Raw genomic sequence first — 23,871 nt, forward strand, 5'->3', positions numbered from 1 at the left:
TTGTGTAGGTCTACAATCTTGTCCCTGACATCCTTGGAGAGCTCTTTGGTCTTGGCCATGGTGGAGAGTTTGGAATCTGATTGATTGATTGCTTCTGTGGACAGGTGTCTTTTATACCGGTAACAAACTGAGATTAGGAGCACTCCCTTTAAGAGTGTGCTCCTAATCTCAGGTCGTTACCTGTATAAAAGACACCTGGGAGCCAGAAATCTTTCTGATTGAGAGGGGGTCAAATACTTATTTCCCTCATTAAAATGCAAATCATGTGTTTTTCTGGATTTTTTGTTGTTATTCCGTCTCTCACTGTTCAAATAAACCTACCATTAAAATTATAGACTGATCATTTCTTTGTCAGTGGGCAAACGTACAAAACCATCAGGGGATCAAATACTTTTTTCCCTCACTGTATACACAAACCCACTTCATGTTCATTCGTATTCATTCCATTTAATTTGCATCTCCCTCACACTTCAGACGACAAGTGTTTTTTCCTCCGGTTGAGCTTATTGCTCTGGGTGTCAGGCCAGGCTGTTTCGCAGTATGAAATGACTTTCATTAGTTTGACTAACTTGGCCTACTACATAATGGAAGTTTCATGGTGTTTAGGGGAGGTTTTGGTTAAAAAATACAGTATTTATGGTCTTATGCAGGCCAGGAAGAATTCCAGAGAACATCACATGTAGTTATACCGATGACCATTCCCCTTGTCGGTCCCATAGGTTTCTAGCTTACTGCATTGGATTGAGCACAGAAATTGAAATATTATTGGTATATTCAATATTGCCGCCAGTCCCGCCATCACAGAGCATTGACTTGGATGGGAATGTCCGTTTGTCCGTTCTAGTACTTCTATTTCTGAGATTGAGAGTTGGATGTTGCCTGCAGGTGTTCTTGGTGCGGAAGGTGACGCCGCCCGACGACAACGAGCTGTACGCCATGAAGGTCCTGAGAAAAGCCACCCTCAAAGGTACGTACACACACACACACACACACACACACACACACACACACACACACACACACACACACACACACAAAGAGGAATAGGGGTTGTAAACATGTTGTGGAGTCATGGGGTTGTAAACATGTTGTGGAGTCATGGGGTTGTAAACATGTTGTAATCCGTCCAACAGAGCCCACGGGTTTCATAACCACATCTTCATAGGGAGGCTTGGTCTCACCTCTTTCATTTGTTGACATGTTTTTGTGTTCGCTCGATACTCCACCTGTCATTTTGCTTTACAATTTTGCTCCCAGTGTTTTGATCTTGTCTCAAGGCTTTGACAGTGAGAAGAAATTAGTGTTTTTTTCAGTTAGTGGGTATCTCCTGTATGTGTAGTTGGAGAGGACCACCACACCGCCAGCTAGCAGTCTGTCAGTCGGTTCCCACCCTGTCAACAGGTGCTGTGGGATCTTGCCTACCCTAGATGTGAACACCCTGACAGTTTAATTATCAATGGGAACAGATTGTCTCACAGAATAGAACTCACAGCCATTGTGTGCTGAAAATGTGTCTAAGTCAACATAGGTTTACTTGGCACTCGACAAGAATGTCCGTTCACATTTTCATTCTTTTCATGTTTAAAAAAAAAATGATTTGTATTATCAAAATATTTCAAGGATTGATTATTTGGCATTTTGCTTTTGACTGAATTCTCAAATACTGTATCCCTTGAGTGAGATTGAAATATTATTAGTGACACTGACAGTTTGGCATTTGTTTAAGTTATGTCTTAGCCATGGTAGGATTGTTTTGCGCTAACCTTCTGACGGCTCTGAAATGGTCCGATCCTTTCCCCACCCCCACAGTGAGAGACCGGGTGAGGACCAAGATGGAGAGAGACATCCTGGCAGACGTCAACCACCCCTTTGTGGTCAAACTCCACTATGGTAAGTTCACAACCAGACCTTTGTTCAAATAGTATGGTAAAGGACCACAGGGCTGGTGGTGACAACGCCATGTCACTTTTGTAGCGATAACCTTTCCTCTGGTCATCATGGGCAGTGCCCTCCATGTTTATATGATGAATGGGAAAAGCTTTGAGTCTCTAGCTTTGCCAGACATTTTTATGCAAATGTTTTAGCACTGGATATACACTTGTGCAAGCCCATTAAGTGTGTGTGTGTGTGTGTGTGTGTGTGTGTGTGTGTGTGTGTGTGTGTGTGTGTGTCTCCAGCATTTCAGACAGAGGGAAAGCTCTACCTGATCCTGGACTTTCTGAGAGGAGGAGATCTCTTCACCAGACTGTCTAAAGAGGTGTGTTCTTAATGTTTTCTGAGAGGAGGAGATGTCTTCACCAGACTGTCTAAAGAGGTGGACCTCAAGGACCTATATTCCAGGAAAATGTATCTTTGTGACATCTTATGTGTCACGGTAATTATAACCTCTATGCATTACACTCAAATGTGTTTTGTTGTCAGTAATATCGTGTGTGTGTGTGTGGTATCCAGGTGATGTTCACAGAGGAGGATGTGAAGTTCTACCTAGCAGAGTTGTCACTGGGCCTGGACCACCTGCATAGCCTGGGCATCATCTACAGAGACCTCAAACCTGAGAAGTAGGTGGAGCCTCAGCGGAGGGCGGCTAGTCCTAGCTAGCCTAGCGTAGCATCGCATATCGTAGCATTACGTTCGTACAATAATAATATATGCCATTTAGCAGACACTTTTATCCAAAGCAACTTAGTCATGTGTGCATATATTTTACATATATCAGTGGCCCCAGTGGGAATCAAATCCAGATGCCGAGTGCTTCTCTGTTCGCTATCTCTTCTACATGTATATCCATTATTCAAGGCCCCTAATCCTAATTTTAGAAAACGGCAAATTTCACTGCAGTGTAATTGATTGTTGATACCATCAAAACTGAGAGGACAATCATGTCTGGTCTTGAGTACTGGGATCTTAACGTGACATATGGATACTAGAGAATGAGAAAGCCTTGCCTGAGTGCACAGACAGATTACACTAACTTTGTATTCCTTCCCGTACGTGTGTGGCATATACAATTCTGATACTGTGAATTAACTGAGGGATATGTGTGTGTGTGTGTATGTATATGTATCTACAGTGGGGAGAACAAGTATTTGATACACTGCCGATTTTTGCAGGTTTTCCTACTTACAAAGCATGTAGAGGTCTGTCATTTTTATCATAGGTACACTTCAACTGTGAGAGACGGAATCTAAAACAAAAATACAGAAAATCACATTGTATGATTTTAAAGTAATTAATTTGCATTTTATTGCATGACATAAGTATTTGATCACCTACCAACCAGTAAGAATTCCGGCTCTCACAGACCTGTTAGTTTTTCTTTAAGAAGCCCTCCTGTTCTCCACTCATTACCTGTATTAACTGCACCTGTTTGAACTCGTTACCTGTATAAAAGACACCCGACCACACACTCAATCAAACAGACTCCAACCTCTCCACAATGGCCAAGACCAGAGAGCTGTGTAAGGACATCAGGGATAAAATTGTAGACCTGCACAAGGCTGGGATGGGCTACAGGACAAAAGGCAAGCAGCTTGGTGAGAAGGCAACAACTGTTGGCGCAATTATTAGAAAATGGAAGAAGTTCAAGTTGACGGTCAATCACCCTCAGTCTGGGGCTCCATGCAAGATCTCACCTCGTGGGGCATCAATGATCATGAGGAAGGTGAGGGATCAGCCCAGAACTACACGGCAGGACCTGGTCAATGACCTGAAGAGAGCTGGGACCACAGTCTCAAAGAAAACCATTAGTAACACACTACGCCATCATGGATTAAAATCCTGCAGCGCACGCAAGGTCCCCCTGCTCAAGCCAGCGCATGTCCAGGCCCGTCTGAAGTTTTCCAATGACCATCTGGATGATCCAGAGGAGGAATGGGAGGTCATGTGGTCTGATGAGACAAAAATAGAGCTTTTCGGTCTAAACTCCACTCGCCGTGTTTGGAGGAAGAAGAAGGATGAGTACAACCCCAAGAACACCATCCCAACTGTGAAGCATGGAGGTGGAAACATCATTCTTTGGGGATGCTTTTCTGCAAAGGGGACAGGACGACTGCACCATATTGAGGGGAGGATGGATGGGGCCATGTATCGCGAGATCTTGGCCAACAACCTCCTTCCCTCAGTAAGAGCATTGAAGATGGGTCGTGGCTGGGTCTTCCAGCATGACAACAACCCGAAACACACAGCCAGGGCAACTAAGGAGTGGCTCCGTAAGAAGCATCTCAAGGTCCTGGAGTGGCCTAGCCAGTCTCCAGACCTGAACCCAATAGAAAATCTTTGGAGGGAGCTGAAAGTCCGTATTGCCCAGCGACAGCCCCGAAACCTGAAGGATCTGGAGATGGTCTGTATGGAGGAGTGGGCCAAAATCCCTGCTGCAGTGTGTGCAAACCTGGTCAAGACCTACAGGAAACGTATGATCTCTGTAATTGCAAACAAAGGTTTCTGTACCAAATATTAAGTTCTGCTTTTCTGATGTATCAAATACTTATGTCATGCAATATAATGCAAATTAATTACTTAAAAATCATACAATGTGATTTTCTGTATTTTTATATATATATATACACACACACACATACAGTGGGGAGAACAAGTATTTGATACACTGCCGATTTTGCAGGTTTCCTACTTACAAAGCATGTAGAGGTCTGTAATTTCTAATGTAACACCTAACACTAACAACTCTCTAATCTGTTGTAGCATTCTACTGGATGAAGAGGGCCATATCAAACTCACAGGTAGGACACACACTACCATATACACTGAATATACCAAACATTAAGAACACCTTCCTAATATTGAGTTGCACCCCCCCCCCCCTTTTGCCCTCAGAACAGCCTCAACTACCATACCACTTAAATCTTTTGTCTTGCCCCTTCACCCTCTGGAAGGCACACACACACAATCCATGTCTCAGTTGGCTTAAAAGTTATTATTTAACCTGTCTCCTCCCCTTCATCTACACTGATTGAAGTAGATTTAACAAGTGACATCAGTAAGGGATCAATCAATCACATCTATTTATAAAGCCCTTTTTTACATAAGCAGATGTCACAGTGCTTATACAGAAACCAGCCTAAAACCCCAAACAGCAAGCAATGTAGAAGCACGGTGGATAGGAAAAACTCCCTAGAAAGGCGGGAACATATGAAGAAACCTAGAGAGGAATCAGGCTCTGAGGGGTGGCCAGTCCTCTTCTGGCTGTGCCAGGTGGAGATTATATGAGTACCGGTACAGGGCCATTAAGGCCAGATTGTTCTTCAAGATGTTCAAACGTTCATAGATGATCAGCAGGGTAAAATAATAATCACAGTGGTTATAGAGGGTGTAACAGGTCAGCACCTCAGGAATAAATGTCAGTTGGCTTTTCATAGCCGAGCATTCCGAGGTCGAGTGAGACTTGGCCAGTCTATGTCATGGAAAGAGCAGGTGTCCTTAATGTTTTGTACACTCAGTGTATAGAGAATTAGGCCAGGTTCTAGAACAGTCACCCTGTTAGCCCCCATATAGAACTTTATTCTTGAAGTGTTGGTGATGTAACAATAGGACAGAACCTCCGCTAGTTCCCTCTGAAATGACCCCTGTAAACAAGCAAAACAGAGCAGCCAATTTAAGACATTTGTATTGGTTAGCATTCAGGATAATAATAATATAATATAATAATAATATAATAATAATAGTAATAATAATATGCCATTTAGCAGACGCTTTTATCCAAAGCGACTTACAGTCATGCGTGCATACATTTTCTTGTGTATGGGTGGTCCCGGGGTTCGAACCCACTACCTTGGCGTTACAAGCGCCGTGCTCTACCAGCTGAGCTACAGAGGACCATAATGTGCATCCATGTCTTTACTGTGTTGTAGTGTCAACAAATTGCATATCTGCTTTCACTGGACATCTTCATAGTTTTCAAAACCTATCAGAAATACACAGCACGACACGGAAGCGTTCATTATCACTTAGGTAATTATCACATAGTTCATTATCACTTAGTTAATTGTCACTTAGTTCATTATCACTTAGCAACGGCTATGGAGGAGAAAGTGGCGCTCTCGGATCATTCAACTGCATTGGCCCAACTCTCTATATATATGGCACTACCCCCCCACACACACACTAACCCACTCCCCTCCCCCCGCACATACGTCACTCTGCCTGTTCTCTCTTTCCACTTGGCCTACCCCATTAGTCAGTGAGTCAGCACCACTCTTATCTGTTCCTGTGTAGATAACTGCTCTATGCATGGACCTGTAGATCAGTGGTTCCTAACCAGGGATACTAGGACCCCTGGGGGTACTTGGCCTATCCACAGTGGATACTAGGATCCTGGGGGTACTTGGCCTATCCACAGTGGATACTAGGATCCTGGGGGTACTTGGCCTATCCACAATGGATACTAGGATCCTGGGGGTACTTGGCCTATCCACAATGGATACTAGGATCCTGGGGGTACTTGGCCTATCCACAATGGATACTAGGATCCTGGGGGTACTTGGCCTATCCACAATGGATACTAGGACCCTGGGGGTACGTGGCCTATCCACAATGGATACTAGGATCCTGGGGGTACTTGGCCTATCCACAATGGATACTAGGATCCTGGGGGTACTTGGCCTATCCACAATGGATACTAGGATCCTGGGGGTACTTGGCCTACTGGTAAAATACACGAGGGGTTCGTCAAGGGTACTCTGGGCAGACAAAATTCTCTAGGGCTGAAATGGCATCCTCCTCCCTAAAATATAGTGCACTCCTTTTGAACAGGGCCCTCTATAATTACCCTCCATAGGGAATAGGGTGCCATTGCGTACACACCCTGGACCCTAGTTGTAGGCTATAGACTAGTTATTATAGTCAACCTCCTGGCCACGTCTGTAAAGCATAGTGTAAATCATGTCTATTCTTCCTCTCTGTCTGTGCCCGTCTGTCTACTGTGTGTATTCATGATGTGTGTTTATGGTAGTACAGGTAATTGTATAGTAACTGACTTGTGGTGTCTTCTCCCCAGATTTTGGCTTGTGTAAAGAGGCTGTTGACCACGAGAAGAAGGCCTACTCCTTCTGTGGAACGGTGGAGTACATGGCACCAGAGGTGGTGAACAGGCAGGGCCACGTACAGAGCGCCGACTGGTGGTCGTTTGGGGTACTGATGGTGAGTCATTTCATCTGTCATTTGGGTCACATTCATTAGTGCACAACTTGGTAAAACGCTTTGCAACTGAAAAATGAAAATAAACGTTAGTTATTGGACACATTTAGGTAATTTCTCCCTGTTTTAGTCTGTTTTCTTCCGTTTGGTGCATAATGAACACGACCCTCACAATACAAACAATCAAACAGACATAAATATGATGTGTGTTTGCGTCAGAGCCGTAGAATTGCATATGATAGGCATGAGTGTTTTTTTTTTAAAGGTGGTGGTTGTATTTGTTTGACAGTTTGAGATGCTGACCGGATCGCTGCCGTTCCAAGGGAAGGACCGCAAAGAGACCATGAACCTCATCCTGAAGTAAGGAGACGCTCTCACAATACACTGTAGGTCACTTCTTTTGGCCAGTGATATATATACACAGTGCATTCAGAAAGTATTCAGAACACTTGACTCCACATTTTGTTACGTTACAGCCTTATTCTAAAATGGATTAAATTGTTTTTTCCCCCCTCATCAATCTACACATAATACCCCATAATGACAATGCAAAAACAAGTTTATATAAATTGTTTAAAAATTCAAAACTGAAATATGACATTTACATAAGTATTCAGACCCTTTACTCAGTACTTTGCTGAAGCGCCTTTGGCAGCGATTATAGCCTCGAGCCTTCTTGGGTATGACGCTACAAGCTTGGCACACCTATATTTGGGGAGTTTCTCCCGTTCTTCTCTGCAGATCCTCTCAAGCTCTGTCAGGTTGGATGGAGAGTGTCGCTGCATAGCTATTTTCAGGTCTCTCCAAAGATGTACGATCGGGTTCAAGTCCGGGCTCTGGCTGGGCCACTCAAGGACATTCAGAGACTTGTCCCAAAGCCACTCATGCGTTGTCTTAGCTGTGTGCTTAGGGTCATTGTCCTGTTGGAAGGTGAACCTTCGCCCCAGTCTGAGGTCCTGAGCGCTCTGGAGCAGGTTTTCATCAAGGATCTCTCTGTACTTTGCTCCGTTCATCTTTCCCTTGATCCTGACTAATCTCCAAGTCCATGCCACTGAAAAACATTCCCACAGTATGATGCCACCACCATGCTTTACCGTAGGGATGGTGCCAGGTTTCCTCCAGATGTAATGCTTGGCATTCAGGCCAAAGATTTCAATATTGGTTTCATCAGACTAGAGAATGTTGTTTCTTATGGTCTGAGAGTCTTTTGGGTGCCTTTTGGCAAACTCCAAGCGGGCTGTCATGTGCCTTTTACTGAGGAGTGGCTTCCGTCTGGCCACTCTACCATAAAGGCTTGATTGGTGTAGTGCTGCAGAGATGGTTGTCCTTCTGGAAGGTTCTCCCATCTCCACAGAGGAACTCTGGAGCTCTGTCAGAGTGACCATCGGGTTCTTGGTCACCTCCCCGATCAAGGCCCTTCTCCCCCGATTGATCAGTTTGGCCAGGCGGCCAGCTCTAGGAAGAGTCTTGGTTGTTCCAAACTTCTTCCATTTAAGAATGATGGAGGCCACTGTTCTTGGGGACCTTCAATGCTGCAGAAATTTTTTGGTACCCTTCCCCAGATCTGTGCCTCGACACAATCCTGTTTCGGAGCTCTACGGACAATTCCTTCGACCTCATGGCTTGGTTTTTGCTCTGACATGCACTGTCAACTGTGGGACCTTATATAGACCGGTGTGTGCTTTTCAAAATCATGTCCAATCAATTGAATTTACCACAGGTGGACTCCAATCAAGTTGTAGAAACATCTCAAGGATGATCACTGGAAACAAGATGCACCTGAGCTCAATTTCAAGTCTCATAGCAAAGGGTCTGAATATTTATGTAATTAAGGTATTTCTGTTTTTTATTTTTAATACATTTGCAAACATTTCTTAAAGTCTGTATTCACTTTGTCATTATGGGGTATTGTGTGTAGATTGACGAGGAACATTTTCTATTTAATCCATTTTAGAATAAGGCTGTAACGTAACAAAATATGGAAAAGGTTGAGGGGTCTGAATACTTTCCGAATGCACTGTAATTCACCACACTGGGCCCACAATCACAGGCTAGAGTGTCTGTAGCAGTACTATTTATTTTGCCTGGCTAAACCAGCCTGAATGCTGCGTTCCGGGAAACCATGGTGAACGTTCAGCAGCGTTCAATCTTGATTAACCAGGCTACTATTTATTAGCCTTCTGGATTTAACAATGTCTCCCCCTGCAGGGCAAGATTGGGAATGCCCCAGTTCCTGAGTTCAGAGGCTCAAAGTCTCCTACGATCTCTGTTCAAGAGGAACCCCACCAACAGACTGGGTGAGTCTCCATAACTACCTGTACTTACCCACTAGCCAATGACTAGCTAATTACAGTGGTTACTCCACTAGGAGAGTAATTACTGTGGTATAATAAGGCCTATTTGATATTAAAGGGGCAATCTGCAGTTGCTACATCAATTTTTTGGACTTATAAATTAATGATATGTAACTATTGATTCTTGAAGAATATAGCTTATAAATGCCTCATGAGCTTAGTTCAACTGTCGTCCCCCATCAAAACCCAAAATAGAAGCTTCTTGTACTCCAATGTTTGTAAACAAAGTCAATGTAAACCAACACTATATAGCCTCATAACATGGTTAAAACTATCATGTTTGATGTCATGGATGGTCAGTCCTTGCGTCCATAGATCTGTTTATGAATTTGAGAGTGGGCGGGAAGTACGCTTTGATTCAACTGCTGATTGCCGCTTTAAGCATAGAGCTTGTGCTGATGTTGTATGCAGTCATCCATACTAACAGTGTGATTGTGTGGACAGGCTCGGGGGCGGATGGTGCAGAGGAGATCAAACGCCACACTTTCTTCTCCACCATCGACTGGAATGTGAGTGGGACCTCACCTCTGGCACTCATCACACACTCCTAGTGTAGTCCTATCAGGACTCATTATCAATCTCATCATCCAATTAGCATTTTTAAATGAATATTGCCATATGCTTCGGCAATTCTCAAGGCTCCATTCTTTTAAGCCTTTCAGAAACTATTTTAACCCTTTCAGAAACTATTTTAACCCTTTCAGAAACTGTTCCGGCGAGAGATCCCGCCCCCGTTCAAGCCGGCGGTGGCCCGGCCAGACGACACCTTCTACTTCGACTCAGAGTTCACCTCCCGCACACCCAAAGGTAAGAGGTCAAAGTTGACAAGAGTAACTTGTCCTAGCGTGACAAGACAGACCAGGTCTGACTGAATCTAACCTAACGTAGCAGGTGTCAAAAGCTGACTGAATCTAACCTAACGTAGCAGGTGTAAAAAGCTGACTGAATCTAACCTAACGTAGCAGGTGTAAAAAGCTGACTGAATCTAACCTAACATAGCAGGTGTAAAAAGCTGACTGAATCTAACCTAACATAGAAGGTGTAAAAAGACACCTGAGCGGAGTCCCCACTTCCGTTTTTCACGGGAAAATACTGTATCCCTGAAAACCAGAAACATCTGCTTTTTACCAACTCCACTAAGGGTGGACTGAATTAGACCACACTTTATTCTATCAATGGTAATGAAAGCAGTAACAATCATAAAACAGTTGGTACTTGTAAGCTGCTTACATCTCCTTGGAGCACAGGGAGTGTTATTGTTTTTACTCTTTAAGTTAGTGTATTTAGGTGAATGAAACCTTTTATAATGCCATTTTGAAGTTTGTCAGCTGGTAACAGTTAGTCAAACTATTACATTTTTGACAAAAACAAATACTCTTTTGCTCTCCTGTCTGTTTTTGAGTCTGTTTCAAGCGTGTGTATGATGTTGTATTCTTACTCTGACCACCACAGACTCCCCAGGCGTTCCACCCAGTGCCGGAGCCCACCAGCTCTTCCGGGGCTTCAGCTTCGTCGCCCCGGCCATGTTGGATGAGGAGGGGGCCAAGGAGCTGGCCAAGCCCACACCACACCCAGTGGTCCAGGTCAGCAATCCATCACAGAGGGGAAATTCCCACTATTAATATATAAATATATAATTATAATATATGCCATTTAGCAGGTGCGTTCTTCTAAAGTGACTTGCAGTCATGCGTGCATTCAAACACTAACCATCTCATTTTCATCTCTTACATTAATTTCTATCAAAAACTATATCATATAGACAGTAAAAAGACAGAGAGCTGTCTGACAGCCAGATGGTTCCCTCCCCAAGATTTGTCTTTTGAAGGAGAACATGCTCTTTCACTCTCTGACCACTAGATGGCCATATTTATCCGTCCTGCAGCACTGTGTGTCAATCAGTATAATGTAATGACCGTGTAAGCCATACTTACTAAGGGCAGATAAGGCTGTGGGTTTAGTGCTTGGTGGTTTTACACTGCGCATGTTGAGGAGTAAGCCTCTAATCCAGTTGAATGGCTTGGTCTAATACCATCAGTAGGGATGGATGCTGTGGTTGATTTGCCTCAATGTTTTCTGTGCTTTACCACAACTGTGATGGGGAGTATGGTTGTGTCTGGGTGAGCTGGATCTGTGATCATGGAAAGGGGTGTGTATGTAGATGATTGTGTGGATAAATAAATCATAATAAATCATAATAGTATAATATTCAATACATTGATTGTTGTGTTTGTGAAGCGCTGTTGTAGACTGCAGTTCAAGCACTAAACTATAGACTGGCGTGTGTGTATGTGGTGTCTCCATACAGCAACTCCATGGGAAGAACGTGTTGTTCAGCGATGGCTACATGTTAAAGGAGGACATTGGCATGGGCTCTTTCTCTGTCTGCAAGCGCTGCGTCCACAAAGCCACCAACACAGAGTACGCCGCCAAGGTCAGAACACCCACTGTAACCTCCCTCTCTGGGTGTATCACTCTCCCCAGTCCACCAAGTTCTTATTCATCCACATTGTGGGGTGCTGAATCCATTCTAATACAGTAGTTGGACATGACTCTCTAAAAGATACATTTGAACAAATCATTTTGATTGATTAAGTCAGATCTTTCTTTTGGAGAGTGATTTCTCATCTCTTGTCTGTCTCACACCATCTCCACATGGTCTCCTAATGGAGGATTATAATAGCGTCTTTCGGATTATTGTGTGCTGTCAGGTGATTGACAAGACCATGACAGACCCTTCAGAGGAGATCGAGATCCTGCTGAGATACGGCCAGCACCCTAACATCATCACCCTGAAGGACGTGAGTACACACACACCGACACACGCTCACACACACACTCACACTCACACACACACACACACACACACAAACACTGAATCATCCATCATGTGTTCTGTCCATCTGTCAGGTGTATGATAATGGGAAGCAGGTTTATCTGGTGACAGAGCTGATGCGAGGCGGGGAGCTGCTGGACCGGATCCTCAAACAGAAGATCTTCTCAGAGCGAGAAGCCAGCGCCGTGCTCCACACCATCACCAAAACTGTAGAATACCTCCACGTACAGGGGGTGAGACACTCATCTACACACACACACACTGTAACAGACTGGTCGCTATGGACTTAATGGACTATGTCTAAACAAGTGTGTTGATATTCCTTCATATTCTTAGTATGGTTTTCTTTCTTGTTCTAATATGCTTACTTTAAAATATATTTAAAAATATATATATACGACCAACAGATTATCTCCAAACAGTTGAAGTAGATTGTTTTTGCGTTCACATTTGACCTTGACTAATTCATAAATTGTCTTTCACCCTCCTCTCCACTCCTCTACTCCGCTCCTTCCCCTCTCCTCCTCTACTCCGCTCCTTCCCCTCTCCTCCTCTCCTTCTCCGCCTCCCATCTATTCCTCTCCTCTCTCTTCCTCCCCTACCCCCTCCTCTCTCCTCTCTCTTCCTCCCCTACCCCCTCCTCTCTCCTCTCTCTTCTTCCCCTACCCCCTCCTCTCTCCTCTCTATTCCTCCCCTACCCCCTCCTCTCTATTCCTCCCCTACCCCCTCCTCTCTCCTCCTCTCTTACTCCCTTAACACCTCCTCTCTCCTCCTCTCTTCCTCCCCTAACCCCTCCTCTCTCCTCCTCTATTCCTCCCTTACCACCTCCTCTATTCCTCCCCTACCCCCTCCGCTCTGTTCCTCCCCTACCCCTCCTCTCCCCTCCTCTCCTCCTCTCCAGGTTGTCCACAGGGACCTAAAGCCCAGTAACATCCTTTATGTAGATGAGTCGGGGAACCCGGAGTCTATCCGGATCTGTGACTTTGGTTTTGCCAAGCAGCTGAGAGCTGACAACGGCCTGCTGATGACCCCATGCTACACTGCTAACTTTGTAGCCCCGGAGGTAAGGCCCAGGAGAGAGTGTTTGTGATGATGATGATTAATACGTACATAGCGTTTATCGATGCCCCCTATCGGACGCTATTTCCCGGTTTTTTATGGAAAATAAACCATATACATACAGTTGAAGTCGGAAGTTTACATACATACATACAGTGGGGAGAACAAGTTTTTGATACACTGCCGATTTTGCAGGTTTTCCTACTTACAAAGCATGTAGAGGTCTGTAATTTTTTATCATAGGTACACTTCAACTGTGAGAGACGGAATCTAAAACAAAAATCCAGAAAATCACATTGTATGATTTTTAAGTAATTAATTTGCATTTTATTGCATGACAAGTATTTGATCACCTACCAACCAGTAAGAATTCCGGCTCTCACAGACCTGTTAGTTTTTCTTTAAGAAGCCCTCCTGTTCTCCACTCATTACCTGTATTAACTGCACCTGTTTGAACTCGTTACCTGTATAAAAGACACCTGTCCACACACTCAATCAAACAGACTCCAACCTCTCCACAATGGCCAAGACCAGAGAGCTGTGTAAGGACATCAGGGATAAAATTGTAGACCTGCACAAGGCTGGGATGGGCTACAGGACAATAGGCAAGCAGCTTGGTGAGAAGGCAACAACTGTTGGTGCAATTATTAGAAAATGGAAGAAGTTCAAGATGACGGTCAATCACCCTCGGTCTGGGGCTCCATGCAAGATCTCACCTCGTGGGGCATCAATGATCATGAGGGATCAGCCCAGAACTACACGGCTGGACCTGGTCAATGACCTGAAGAGAGCTGGGACCACAGTCTCAAAGAAAACCATTAGTAACACACTACGCCGTCATGGATTAAAATCCTGCAGCGCACGCAAGGTCCCCCTGCTCAAGCCAGCGCATGTCCAGGCCCGTCTGAAGTTTGCCAATGACCATCTGGATGATCCAGAGGAGGAATGGAAGAAGGTCATGCGGTCTGATGAGACAAAAATAGAGCTTTTCGGTCTAAACTCCACTCGCCGTGTTTGGAGGAAGAAGAAGGATGAGTACAACCCCCAAGAACACCATCCCAACCGTGAAGCATGGAGGTGGAAACATCATTCTTTGGGGATGCAAAGGGGACAGGACGACTGCACCGTATTGAGGGGAGGATGGATGGGGCCATGTATCGCGAGATCTTGGCCAACAACCTCCTTCCCAGGGTAAGAGCATTGAAGATGGGTCGTGGCTGGGTCTTCCAGCATGACAATGACCCGAAACACACAGCCAGGGCAACTAAGGACTGGCTCCGTAAGAAGCATCTCAAGGTCCTGGAGTGGCCTAGCCAGTCTCCAGACCTGAACCCAATAGAACATCTTTTGAGGGAGCTGAAAGTCCGTATTGCCCAGCGACAGCCCCGAAACCTGAAGGATCTGGAGAAGGTCTGTATGGAGGAGTGGGCCAAAATCCCTGCTGCAGTGTGTGCAAACCTGGTCAAGACCTACAGGAAACATATGATCTCTGTAATTGCAAACAAAGGTTTCTGTACCAAATATTAAGTTCTGCTTTTCTGATGTATCAAATGCTTATGTCATGCAATAAAATGCAAATGAATTACTTAAAAATCATACAATGTGATTTTCTGGATTTTTGTTTTAGATTCCGTCTCTCACAGTTGAAGTGTACCTATGATAAAAATTACAGACCTCTACATGCTTTGTAAGTAGGAAAATCTGAAAAATCGGCAGTGTATCAAATACTTGTTCTCCCCACTGTATATATGTGTGTGTATATATACAGTGGGGGAAAAAAGTATTTAGTCAGCCACCAATTGTGCAAGTTCTCCCACTTAAAAAGATGAGAGAGGCCTGTAACTTTCGTCATAGGTACACGTCAACTATGACCGACAAAATGAGAAAAAAAAATCCAGAAAATCACATTGTAGGATTTTTAATGAATTTATTTGCAAATTATGGTGGAAAATAAGTATTTGGTCAATAACAAAAGTTTCTCAATACTTTGTTATATACCCTTTGTTGGCAATGACACAGGTCAAACGTTTTCTGTAAGTCTTCACAAGGTTTTCACACACTGTTGCTGGTATTTTGGCCCATTCCTCCATGCAGATCTCCTCTAGAGCAGTGACGTTTTGGGGCTGTCGCTGGGCAACACGGACTTTCAACTCCCTCCAAAGATTTTCTATGGGGTTGAGATCTGGAGACTGGCTAGGCCACTCCAGGACCTTGAAATGCTTCTTACGAAGCCACTCCTTCGTTGCCCGGGCGGTGTGTTTGGGATCATTGTCATGCTGAAAGACCCAGCCACGTTTCATCTTCAATGCCCTTGCTGATGGAAGGAGGTTTTCACTCAAAATCTCACGATACATGGCCCCATTCATTCTTTCCTTTACACGGATCAGTCATCCTGGTCCCTTTGCAGAAAAACAGCCCCAAAGCATGATGTTTCCACCCCCATGCTTCACAGTAGGTATGGTGTTCTTTGGATGCAACTCAGCTTTCTTTGTCCTCCAAACACGACGAGTTGAGTTTTTACCAAAAAGTTATATTTTGGTTTCATCTGACCATATGACATTCTCCCAATCCTCTTCTGGATCATCCAAATGCACTCTAGCAAACTTCAGACGGGCCTGGACATGTACTGGCTTAAGCAGGGGGACAAGTCTGGCACTGCAGGATTTGAGTCCCTGGCGGCGTAGTGTGTTACTGATGGTAGGCTTTGTTACTTTGGTCCCAGCTCTCTGCAGGTCATTCACTAGGTCCCCCCGTGTGGTTCTGGGATTTTTTCTCACCGTTCTTGTGATCATTTTGACCCCACAGGGTGAGATCTTGCGTGGAGCCCCAGATCGAGGGAGATTATCAGTGGTCTTGTATGTCTTCCATTTCCTAATAATTGCTCCCACAGTTGATTTCTTCAAACCAAGCTGCTTACCTATTGCATATTCAGTCTTCCCAGCCTGGTGCAGGTCTACAATTTTGTTTCTGGTGTCCTTTGACAGCTCTTTGGTCTTGGCCATAGTGGAGTTTGGAGTGTGACTGTTTGAGGTTGTGGACAGGTGTCTTTTATACTGATAACAAGTTCAAACAGGTGCCATTAATACAGGTAACGAGTGGAGGACAGAGGAGCCTCTTAAAGAAGAAGTTACAGGTCTGTGAGAGCCAGAAATCTTGCTTGTTTGTAGGTGACCAAATACTTATTTTCCACCATAATTTGCAAATAAATTCATTAAAAATCCTACAATGTGATTTTCTGGATTTTTTTTCTTCTCAATTTGTCTGTCATAGTTGACGTGTACCTATGATGAAAATTACAGGCCTCTCATCTTTTTAAGTGGGAGAACTTGCACAATTGGTGGCTGACTAAATACTTTTTTTCCCCACTGTATGTATATATATATGTATGTATGTATATATGCACACATGACTAAGTCGCTTTGGATAAAAACGTCTGCTAAATGGCATATTATATATTATATTATATTATATTATTGGACATCCTCCTCCTCTTCCCCGTTCCACCGCATACAACTAAAGTGAAACCACTTGTTTTCACACTGGACCGAAGACGGTGTGACCTTGTTGGTGGGAGGGAACTCCCTCTTGCGTTGGCCACACAAGGAACTGTGGAAATTTACTTTTTATTTTGTGGCCTGTTGCGAGAGAGAGCGCATATGGATTTAATAAACTGTGATAGCTAGATAATGGTGAAGTCTTTACATCAGTTGTAAATCAGATTCAATGGTTAGAAAATTATACGCTTTTTACCGGTTGGCGTAGGAGGCAGAACTCGTGTCTTGCATCCAGCTGGGGTGATTGAGGAGGAGGCGGTGGCAGTGGTCCCATCTGAGGAGAAAGTACAATGTTAGCTAGATATGCCATGTTTGATCTTGACTGAGGCTCTATCCACAAAGGCCTGACTATACCAGCCTTTTGTCCTTCACTTCCACCAGTGCGGCAACCATGGCCTCCTGGCAGTAAAGTTTCCTTATCTTCTTGGGGGTTTTTCTCAATGTGCTAATGTTTGGCATGATGTTCTGGAAAATAAGAAAATATGATGGTTAGGATGTGATTTTATATGTGTCTGTATAATTAATTAACTACACCTTTAATTCAAGACCATCTAGCTAGCTGGCTAATAATATAATATGGCTAGTGTGATGTAATGATGTAATGGGGTTGAAGGAAAGAACTGATGTTTATGGTTAGGTTCTAGTTATGTGGGCAGAGTCTTGTCATTGCAGGTGGTTGAGTAACTGGGGGATACGTAGCTCGTGTTTTGTTATACACCACAGTAATGTAGGGCCCAGTTGTGTTATACACCACAGTAATGTAGGGCCCAGTTGTGTTATACACCACAGTAATGTAGGGCCCAGTTGTGTTATGAGCCCAGTTGTGGCATTAGCCAATGCATCACACTATGTTGTTATTGTGCTATGGAAGCATGTTGCTTAATTAAGAAGAGGGGATATGTGACGCCCTAGTGTAATGGGCTTGAAGGACACAAGAGGGAGCCCGGGTGTTATAAAAGGACAGGCAGGAACAGAAAGGGGTTGTAGAAGAATGGATACTTTGAAAGTGAATAAATGCCCATGCTCATTAGTAACTAAAAGTCTAGCTTGTTATATTACAATTCCACAGCTAGCTAGGATAGAATAACTATGTTCTAGCTAGCTAGCTATCAATGATTAGCGAAAACAAATTCTCAATCTGAAGGATTTCTTGCATTTGCTTTGACACGCGTTTCATTCACCATTTGCAATTACCTGGCTACATTTAATGTACAGATGTGATTAAATGTAATCAAATACACAATAGTTAAATGTTGAAATATCATAAATACAGTGCATTCAGAAAGTAGTCAGACCCCTTGACTTTTTCCACATTTTGTTATGTTACAGCCTTATTCTAAAATTGATTAAATTGTTTTGTTTTCCTCATCAATCTACACACAATACCCCATAATGACAAAGCAAAAACACATATTTTTTAACTCACATTTACGTAAGTATTCAGACCCTTTACTCAGTTCTTTGTTGAAGCACCTTTGGCAACGATTACAGCCTCGAGTCTTCTTGAGTATGACTACAAGCTTGGCACACTTGTATTTGGGGAGTTTCTCCCATTCTTCTCTGCAGATCCTCTCAAGCTCTGTCAGGTTGGATGGGGAACGTCGCTGCACAGCTATTTTCAGGTCTCTCCAGAGATGTTCGATCAAGTTCAAGTCTGGGCTCTGGCTAGGCCACTTAAGGACATTCAGAGACTTGTCCGGAAGCCACTCCTGCATTGTCTTGGCTGTGTGCTTAGGGTCATTGTCCTGTTGGAAGGTGAACCCCAGTCTGAGGTCCTGAGCGCTCTGGAGCAGATTTTCATCAAGGATCTCTCTGTACTTTGCTCCGTTCATCTTTCCCTCGATCCTGACTAGTCTCCCAGTCCCTGCCGCTGAAAAACATCCCCCGCAGCATGATGCTGCCACCACCATGCTTCACCGTAGGGATGGTGCCAAGTTTCCTCCAGACGTGATGCTTGGCATTCAGGCCAAAGAGTTACATCTTGGTTTCATTAGATCAGAGAACCTTGTTTCTCATGGTCTGAGAGTCCTTTAGATGTTTTTTTGGGAAACTCCAAGCAGGCTGTCATGTGCCTTTTACTGAGGAGTGGCTTCCGTCTGGCCACTCTACCATAAAGGCCTGATTGGTGGAGTGCTGAAGAGATGGTTGTCCTTCTGGAAGGTTCTCCCATCTCCACAGAGGAGCTCTGGGGCTTTGTCAGAGTGACCATCGGGTTCTTGGTCACCTCCCTGACCAAGGCCCTTCTCCCCTGATTGTGCAGTTTGGCCGGGCGGCCAGGTCTAGGAAGAGTCTTGGTGGTTCCAAACTTCTTCAATTTAAGAATAATGGAGGCCACTGTGTTCTTGGGGGCCTTCAATGGTGCAGAAATGTTTTTGTACCCTTCCCCAGATCTGTGCCTCGACACAATCCTGTCTCGGAGCTCTACGGACTATTCCTTCGACCTCATGGCTTGGTTTTTGCTCTGATATGCACTGCCAACTGTGGGACCTTATATAGACAATTGTGTGCCTTTCCAAATCATGTCCAATCAATTGAATTTTCCACAGGTGGACTCCAATCAAGTTGTAGAAACATCTCAAGGATGATCAATGGAAACAGGATGCACCTGAGCTACATTTTGAGTCTCATAGCAAAGGGTCTGAATACTTAAAGCCTGTTTTCGCTTTGTCATTATTGTGTGTAGTGTATAATGTTTTATTTAATCAATTTCAGAATCCAATGTAGAAAAAGGGAAGGGGTCTGAATACTTTCCGATTGCACTGTATGGTCTAGCAATCGATTGGTGGTCTAATCCCACGAAGGGGGCGAGCAAATTCTTTATAGTTTGTTTACAAACGCGTTTCTCTGAGCATTCCCCATAGCAAACAACGTCATTGAGTAACATGGCAATGTTTGACCCTCAACCCGGTCCGTAGCACTGTGATGACACAATAAATCCCTCCCCTCACTCTTTCTTCACAAGATGGCGATTTCAGAAATGTATTGAATGCCCCTCCAAGCCATCAGAGACCTGAAAGACAGTTAATTGTTTCAAGAGAAAGTTTCACCTGAGGTCGATTTTCACGGGACCTACCGTTTTTGATGTTGCGGTGTTCTAATTTCGCGGGAAATAGGAGAAAGCCGCATCACCAAGGGGGTGTGTCCGTCCATGAGCTCTGTCCGATAGGGGGCATCGATGGGCTAGCATCCTTGTCAAAGTCGAAACACTATTTCCTTTGGGTGTATAGCTCTACCCAGGTGATGCATGGTGGACGGTGTTGTGACATAATGCTGTGTGTGTTCTAGGTGTTAAAGCGTCAGGGCTATGACGAGGGCTGTGACATATGGAGTCTGGGTGTGTTGTTGTATACCATGCTGGCTGGGTAAGGAACACACACACACCACATGCTAATCATACAGCTGTGCACTGTATTCCAACAAAATGTAATGTTCTCACTCACTTACCCATTCATTCTCATTTGACTTGTCCTCTGTGCTCCCTCTCTCCCTCCCTGCCCTCTCCCTCAGCTTCACGCCGTTTGCCAACGGGCCCGAGGACACTCCAGATGAGATCCTGAGCAGGATAGGCAGCGGTCACTTCACTCTGACAGGAGGCAACTGGGACGCCGTGTCGGACGCAGCCAAGGTACCGTAGGACTGACTTGCTGAGTGACTTAACTTTTCACATGATCGTGCTCGACCTGAACCGTACTGTGCTGGCTTGTATATTTTATTTTCACACTGTAGTGAAATGAAACAATGGCTAAATGTATTTCGGTTTGGATTTCAAGGATAGAGGGACAGTATATAATATAAAACTCATCTAACCATTGATTTCTTCCTCCCTGCTGTGTCTCTATAGGACCTGGTGTCTAAGATGCTTCATGTGGACCCCCACCAGCGGCTGACTGCCATGCAGGTCCTCAAGCACCCCTGGATCGTCCAGAGGGACAAGCTGTCCAACAGCCAGCTGCAGCACCAGGACGCCAAGCTGGTCAAGGTACTGGACTCATACAATACTTTACACCAGTGGTCACCAAACGGGTCGATCGCGATTGACTGGTCGATCGTCAGTTGTCTTGAAAACACCATGACCATCAGATGCAGGTACCATCAGTCCAGTAAATAAAATAAAATATTTCAATTTATGCTCAGCTGTGCTTTCCATGGCCGTGCAGCCGCACACAAGCCTAAGATCACCATGCGCAATGCCAAGCGTTGGCTGGAGTGGTGTAAAGCTCGCTGCCATTGGACCCTGGAGCAGTGGAAACGCGTTCTCTGGCGTGATGAATCACGCTTCACCATCTGGCAGTCCGACGGACGAATCTGGGTTTGGCGGATGCCAGGAGAACGCTACCTGCCCGAATGCATGGTGCCAACTGTAACGTTTGGTGGAGGAGGAATAATGGTCTGGGGCTGTTTTTCATGGTTCGGGCTAGGCCCCTTAGTTCCAATGAAGGGAAATCTTAACGCTACAGCATACAATGACATTCTAGATTATTCTGTAATTCCAATTTTTGGAAACAGTTTGGGAAGGCCCTTTCCTGTTTCAGCATGACAATGTCCCCGTGCACAAAGCGAGGTCCATACAGAAAGGGTTTGTCGATTGGTGTGGAAGAACTTGACTGGCCTGCACAGAGCCCTGATCTCCACCCAATCGAACACCTTTCGGATTAATTGGAACGCCGACTGCAAGCCAGGCCTAATCGGCCAACATCAGTGCCCGACCTCACTAATGCTCATGTGGCTGAATGGAAGCAAGTCCCCGCAACAATGTTCCAACATCTAGTGGAAAGCCTTCCCAGAAGAGTGGAGGCTGTTATAGCAGCAAAGGGGGGACCAACACCATATTAATGGCCATGATTTTGCAATGAGATGTTTGACGAGCATGTGTCCACATACTTTTGGCCATGTAGCGTATTTCTAGTCAGTGCAGTGCGACTTGACTTTTTAATACCTGCTACTGTGTCTCTGTCCTCCAAACTGGTGTCTTAACGTTGCACTACCTCTTCTCTTCCCACAGGGGGCGATGGCGGCCACCTACTCTGCCTTGAAGAGCTCCCAGCCCACCCCGGAGCTCAAGCCCATCGAGTCGTCCTTCCTGGCCCAGCGACGTGTGAAGAAGCTCCCCTCCACCTCTCTTTAGGTCCACCAGAGAGAGACCATGGAGACTCTAGCTAGAACACCCCCAGTCAGTCAGTACAGGAACAAGTCACGGGACTGAAGAGACAAGTAGATCACCTCTATCTAACCAGCCAAGGACCACTGACTGTACTCTGCTGCGGTCTCCTCCCCTGCCAGTGATATCAGTACTCTGCTGCGGTCTCCTCCCCTGCCAGTGATATCAGTACTCTGCTGTAGTCTCCTCCCCTGCCAGTGATATCTGTACTCTGCTGCGGTCTCCTCCCCTGCCAGTGATATCTGTACTCTGCTGCGGTCTCCTCCCCTGCCAGTGATATCAGTACTCTGCTGTAGTCCCCTCCCCTGGCAGTGATATCAGTACTCTGCTGTAGTCCCCTCCCCTGGCAGTGATATCAGTACTCTGCTGCGGTCTCCTCCCCTGCCAGTGATATCAGTACTCTGCTGTAGTCTCCTCCCCTGCCAGTGATATCAGTACTCTGCTGCGGTCTCCTCCCCTGCCAGTGATATCAGTACTCTGCTGTAGTCTCCTCCCCTGCCAGTGATATCAGTACTCTGCTGTAGTCTCCTCCCCTGCCAGTGATATCAGTACTCTGCTGCGGTCTCCTCCCCTGCCAGTGATATCAGTACTCTGCTGTAGTCTCCTCCCCTGCCAGTGATATCAGTACTCTGCTGTAGTCCCCTCCCCTGCCAGTGATATCAGTACTCTGCTGTAGTCCCCTCCCCTGGCAGTGATATCAGTACTCTGCTGTAGTCTCCTCCCCTGGCAGTGATATCAGTACTCTGCTGTAGTCTCCCCTCCTGCCAGTGATATCAGTAGTCTCTATTTCCTCCTGGATGGGCGTGGGGGCATGATCACTTGATGTCAATCACTCTGGACTAGCAACAGGACATGGTTGGGGATGAGGGGCAGTGGGGTAGGCGCAGGTTATGGCAAATGTGTTGGCAGTATATTTTGGATAAGAGGTGTGTGTGCGTGAGTCTTGAGTTTGCGAGACAACCTGCTACCACAGAGGATGTTGATGACCATTGATGATGTTTCGGTTGTGTTTTTGTTCTGCTGTCATTTTGATTGGCTCTCCATCTCCGCTCAGCATCGCTGTGATTGGCTGTCGCTAAGCTCTCTGCACGTCTGTCTGTTTGGTGTATCGTTCTGTCTCCAGTTGATCAGCTTGCCAAATCGATTTGTTTATTGTTTTTGCTGTTTTTCCATTTAAAATGGAAGGGACAATGGCACAAAAAGAGATCACAGTCCATCACTATCATTCTCCTACATTTTGAATGACCATTAAAAGAAAAAAAAAACATTTTGCCATAAATGTCTTTCATTTTTTAGACTATACTGGAACTAGGATTTCTGGGTAATGTAGTCAATTCTAATGTTGTGGTTTTTACCAGGCCGAGTGTCTCACTCTCCATTGCATGACTTGCAGTGCGTCTAGTCGTAGGGAAGGGTGCAGAAAGTTGTTTGCGTGGTCTGGTGCAGTGTGGCGTCATGTTGCTTTGTCCTTCCCTTTTCTGCACTGACGATTCTGAGAAGAGGAGAAAAAAAAAAAGAGATTTGATATATGCCCAAATATTTTTGTCAAAAAGAATTTACAAAAAGAGAAAATAATATCTGTGATATCCTTAACAAGTTGAAATCTATGTTTTAAATTTGTTCTGTTTTTTTCCATTGTGTTTTCTTCTTGGATATGCATATTTTGAATGCTGTCTTTCTTGTATTTGCTTTTGTTGTTGAAAGGCATGTCGAGCACACACACACTGTTGGCGCGTCCATGATGGACTCTTTCCCACAGTC

General features: G+C 44.9%; 1 protein-coding gene across 1 annotated transcript in view; it reads left to right on the plus strand.

Moving 5' to 3' along the window:
• The window catches only part of LOC311145979 (ribosomal protein S6 kinase alpha-1), an 83,348-nt gene extending 59,964 nt beyond the window's left edge, over positions 1 to 23,384 (plus strand). The window contains exons 3-21 of the mRNA XM_084182393.1: positions 791 to 967; positions 1,810 to 1,890; positions 2,178 to 2,257; positions 2,452 to 2,558; positions 4,699 to 4,736; positions 7,010 to 7,152; positions 7,439 to 7,509; positions 9,358 to 9,446; positions 9,948 to 10,012; positions 10,208 to 10,310; positions 10,956 to 11,086; positions 11,812 to 11,937; positions 12,215 to 12,304; positions 12,414 to 12,572; positions 13,241 to 13,402; positions 20,238 to 20,314; positions 20,460 to 20,577; positions 20,794 to 20,931; positions 21,955 to 23,384. Coding sequence (XP_084038519.1) covers positions 937 to 967; positions 1,810 to 1,890; positions 2,178 to 2,257; positions 2,452 to 2,558; positions 4,699 to 4,736; positions 7,010 to 7,152; positions 7,439 to 7,509; positions 9,358 to 9,446; positions 9,948 to 10,012; positions 10,208 to 10,310; positions 10,956 to 11,086; positions 11,812 to 11,937; positions 12,215 to 12,304; positions 12,414 to 12,572; positions 13,241 to 13,402; positions 20,238 to 20,314; positions 20,460 to 20,577; positions 20,794 to 20,931; positions 21,955 to 22,077 — 1,932 coding nt within the window. The 5' untranslated portion in view covers positions 791 to 936 and the 3' untranslated portion in view covers positions 22,078 to 23,384. The remainder of the gene's footprint in view (positions 1 to 790; positions 968 to 1,809; positions 1,891 to 2,177; positions 2,258 to 2,451; positions 2,559 to 4,698; positions 4,737 to 7,009; positions 7,153 to 7,438; positions 7,510 to 9,357; positions 9,447 to 9,947; positions 10,013 to 10,207; positions 10,311 to 10,955; positions 11,087 to 11,811; positions 11,938 to 12,214; positions 12,305 to 12,413; positions 12,573 to 13,240; positions 13,403 to 20,237; positions 20,315 to 20,459; positions 20,578 to 20,793; positions 20,932 to 21,954) is intronic.
• The last annotated feature ends 487 nt before the right edge of the window (positions 23,385 to 23,871 follow it).

The sequence above is a fragment of the Coregonus lavaretus genome, assembly GCF_964263955.1.
Source record: "Coregonus lavaretus genome assembly, chromosome: 18".
In the NCBI taxonomy this organism is placed as follows: Eukaryota; Metazoa; Chordata; class Actinopteri; order Salmoniformes; family Salmonidae; genus Coregonus; species Coregonus lavaretus.